Below are 3,427 nucleotides of genomic sequence, written 5' to 3' on the forward strand. Positions count from 1 at the left end.
AACGAGAGAGAGTGAGCTCAGAGAGAGAGAGAGCAGACAGAGTGAGAGTGAGAGAGAGACAAGAAAAATAATTAGGGGGAAACGGGTTTTTTTTGGTTACGGGGGGGTATATTTCGGGAATAAGGGGGGAAAGTTTCCGCGTAATTTTTTTAATTTTTTTAAGTTAACCATCGACAACGGTTGTAAAATTCAACCGATGTCTATAAAACAAAGACATCGGTTATATAGAACCCGATGTCTAACTAACGTTTTTCATTTTTGAAAAATAAGTATAGACATCGGTTATTTTCTGGACCGATGTCGACCGATGTCTAAAACAATAAGTAACATCAGTTTTAAAATAACCGATGTCTAAATTTTTTATATACAATGTTTCATGAGATTGCTCAATATTTAAGCATGATATTTCTTGGAGCATGCCTTGTACTGAAAGTGGATCAATGTAACCGATTTTATAAATATGCTAGAGTTTACATAATTAAAACTTGGTGGAAATTTTGAGATTTAATTATCAGACATATATAGCTAGATTCTTAACAAATAAAACAATATTATTCCATTTAAAAAAAATAAAATACAAATTGGTTCGGAAGAAATTGACAGCGACGGATTACCAACGATTAATATGTAGTTGTATTATTAACAAAAAAAAAAAATTGTAGAACTAAGTCTAAGAGAAAGGAGGAATACTCTGCTCATGCCTGAAGAAGTTATGAGGATCGACCATGGACTTAATTACAACGAGCCTAGCAAAATTATTCTTGAAGTACTTTTTACCCCATTTGCTTGCTTGCTTGTAGCTGGTAGGACCTTGAAGATTGTTCACTCCCAAGTCTAGATCATTATAATTTACGTATGCACTTCTCGGAGAATTAGTAACGTAAGGAGTCAAGTAGTTGTACAAGCCTCTGATCCACTTCATGGAATTTGATGCGTCTCCATCAGTTCGCACTCTCATGTACATCATATACAGTGTTCCTGCTCTGTGTGGGAAGGGAATTGCGGATTCTGATATTTCAGCCATCTTCCCTCCATACGACGTCAAGAGGAAATTTGTTCTTCCGGGCTCTTGCTGGAGAAGTATTTTCCACAAACCCTCAAGTCCTTCTTTGGAAATAGGTTTGTCCACAAAGTCCGATTTGGCCTTGAAAGGAATTTTATAGGCAGTCCTATTTAACAAACCAATAGGCGAATCATCAGCTCTAAAAAGAGAGAAAAGGAGCACTGATTGAATATAAGTAACTTCAGTGCACGCTTCTTCCACCAATCCTAACTCTGGAAACCTTCGGTTCATCATTGGGAGCAGTCTGTCTTTTGGTCCAAGATACTGTCCTAAGAAATCTACCCTCACAGTCTTATTATCTTCCAGGCTTCCAGAAGAACCATCATCCTGTACAGTTTTCTGAGGTTCATTACGTGAATTCTTCCATATTGTGTTTGCTGCAACTCGGAGTTCAACATCTTTGGGAAGCCTTGGGGCTACAGTCTGCCAACGGTGAAGTACTTCAGTTGCATTCTGCTCTAAAGTTCTTTGAACTTGGAAGATGGTTACGATTTTCGGAACATTGACTAGCTTGAGTTTCCAAGAAAGAATGACACCAAAACTAGAAGCGCCACCTCCTCGTATGGCCCAAAACAGATCTTCACCCATTGATTTTCTATCAAGAATTCTGCCGTTAACATCAATCAACCGTGCATCAAGTATGTTGTCAGCAGCAAGGCCATACTTTCGTCTTAATGTGCCATATCCCCCACCACTAACAAGCCCGCTAACACCCACTGTCGACCATATTCCAGCAGGAAATCCAAGTGTATTACTCTTCTGAGCAATGTTATAATACACCTCACCAAGTGTTGCACCGGCTTCAACCCATGCAGTTGCTTTAACGGGATCAACACTAATAGAGCGAAGATTAATCATATCAAGTAACACAAACGGGACTTGTGCTACATACGACAGACCTTCATAATCATGTCCTCCACCTCGAATCCTCATTTGAATGTCATGTTTCTTGCAACAATAAATGACAGTCTGGATTTGTGAAGCATCTTCCGGCTTGACGATAACAATAGGTTTGGGAGTACTTGGGGTGTCAAACCGGAGGTTATTAATTGAAAACTTTAACACAGATGTGTAAGTAGAGTTCTGTGAGGTGTAAATAACTTTGGATATGGAAGATGAACTCGAACGGATAAGACATTGAACGAAATCTTGAGGAGAACTATTGGGATTAGCAGCTTCTGATGAAAAGGTTAAGAATAAAAATATCAAAGAGATTGAAACAACTGAACAAACTTGAATCTTCATTCCTTATTGTGTTTTTACTTATAAAATAATAATTGTGCTTATCAAATAATAATTGTTATTACTTGTGTTTTTCTTTGTGTAGATTTGTGTTTTTGTGCAGAAGATGGTGTGCTAGGTCAGCTATTTATAGTAGAGGGGCTAGGAGTTCTGTTGTTACAGACTGACTGTATCAAACACACAACATGATGTACAAAAAAGTTAACGTGACCCCCGCTTAATATAGAAAAGGTCTATTTATGGTTTTGTCGTCGAACATTACATATACAAGGTCAAAGTCAAATGTATAGGGAAATTATACATCAGTTTAATCTTTCAACGGGTTGACGTACATGTTTTGGAGTTCCTAAAGTTGCGAGTGGTAATGTGGGATGTGCGTGTCTTCGCATTTCATCCCGACATTTTGTTTTTATTTATATTTCAATATTTTAATTTAGATGATCAATCAAATCCCCATCTTAGTTCATTAATAAAAAAAAATTATCCCTAATTTAGTTGTTCAACCTTTCAAAAATAAAAGAAAAAACTTAATTATTCAATCTTTCACTCAAATGTTTGGTTTTGGAGTGTTAAGGTTATTCTAAAATTTTAATGGCCCTTTTCAGGTGTGAATATAATCTGCGATTAATACATATAAATCAAACAAGTGTGTTCGTCAGTAAACGAAATCAAACATAGAATAAAAAGATATAAAGAAAGGGAGATTCTCGAGTACAGTTGAAACTGTCTCCTTAAAGCTATTTCGCCTCTCACCGTATGTGTGAGTCGATAGCCTCCTAGGATCAAACGAGGCAGCGGTGGCGTTACGGATAACGAGCACCTTCAGCGAGTTTGAACGGACACGAAACTATCACCGATAGAGAGAGAGGTAGGATTTGTGTTTAGGAGGATGACTGTTTATTATGAGTGAGTTAACCCTAAACCCTATAGCGAAAATATATAGGCTTAGAGAAACGTGTGTACTACTTCTCTTATTTAATTAAACGCGTTAATTAAATTTAATTCGAGAGTCAATTATTATCCGTAATTGAATTGAATTATAACTGTCAAATCAATTCATATTCGTATTTATAAAAATAAATACCGAATAATGAATATTTATTTAAGAGCCCAAGCCCAGTG

At 36.7% G+C, this 3,427-nt stretch overlaps 1 protein-coding gene across 1 annotated transcript; it reads right to left on the reverse strand.

The window, feature by feature from the left end:
* Positions 1–590: 590 nt before the first annotated feature.
* Positions 591–2,385, reverse strand: LOC141678548 (berberine bridge enzyme-like 8). The gene has a single exon (XM_074484894.1). The coding sequence runs from the start codon at positions 2,306–2,308 to the stop codon at positions 671–673; it is 1,638 nt and encodes a 545-aa protein (XP_074340995.1). The 5' UTR covers positions 2,309–2,385; the 3' UTR covers positions 591–670.
* Between the last annotated feature and the right edge of the window lie 1,042 nt (positions 2,386–3,427).

The sequence above is a fragment of the Apium graveolens genome, chromosome 8 (genome assembly GCF_009905375.1).
Source record: "Apium graveolens cultivar Ventura chromosome 8, ASM990537v1, whole genome shotgun sequence".
Classification (NCBI taxonomy): domain Eukaryota; kingdom Viridiplantae; phylum Streptophyta; class Magnoliopsida; order Apiales; family Apiaceae; genus Apium; species Apium graveolens.

What these genes read in the sequence shown, in the direction of transcription:
- LOC141678548 (XM_074484894.1), bottom strand. Translation starts at nt 2,308, where the DNA reads ATGAAGATTCAAGTTTGTTCAGTTGTTTCAATCTCTTTGATATTTTTA.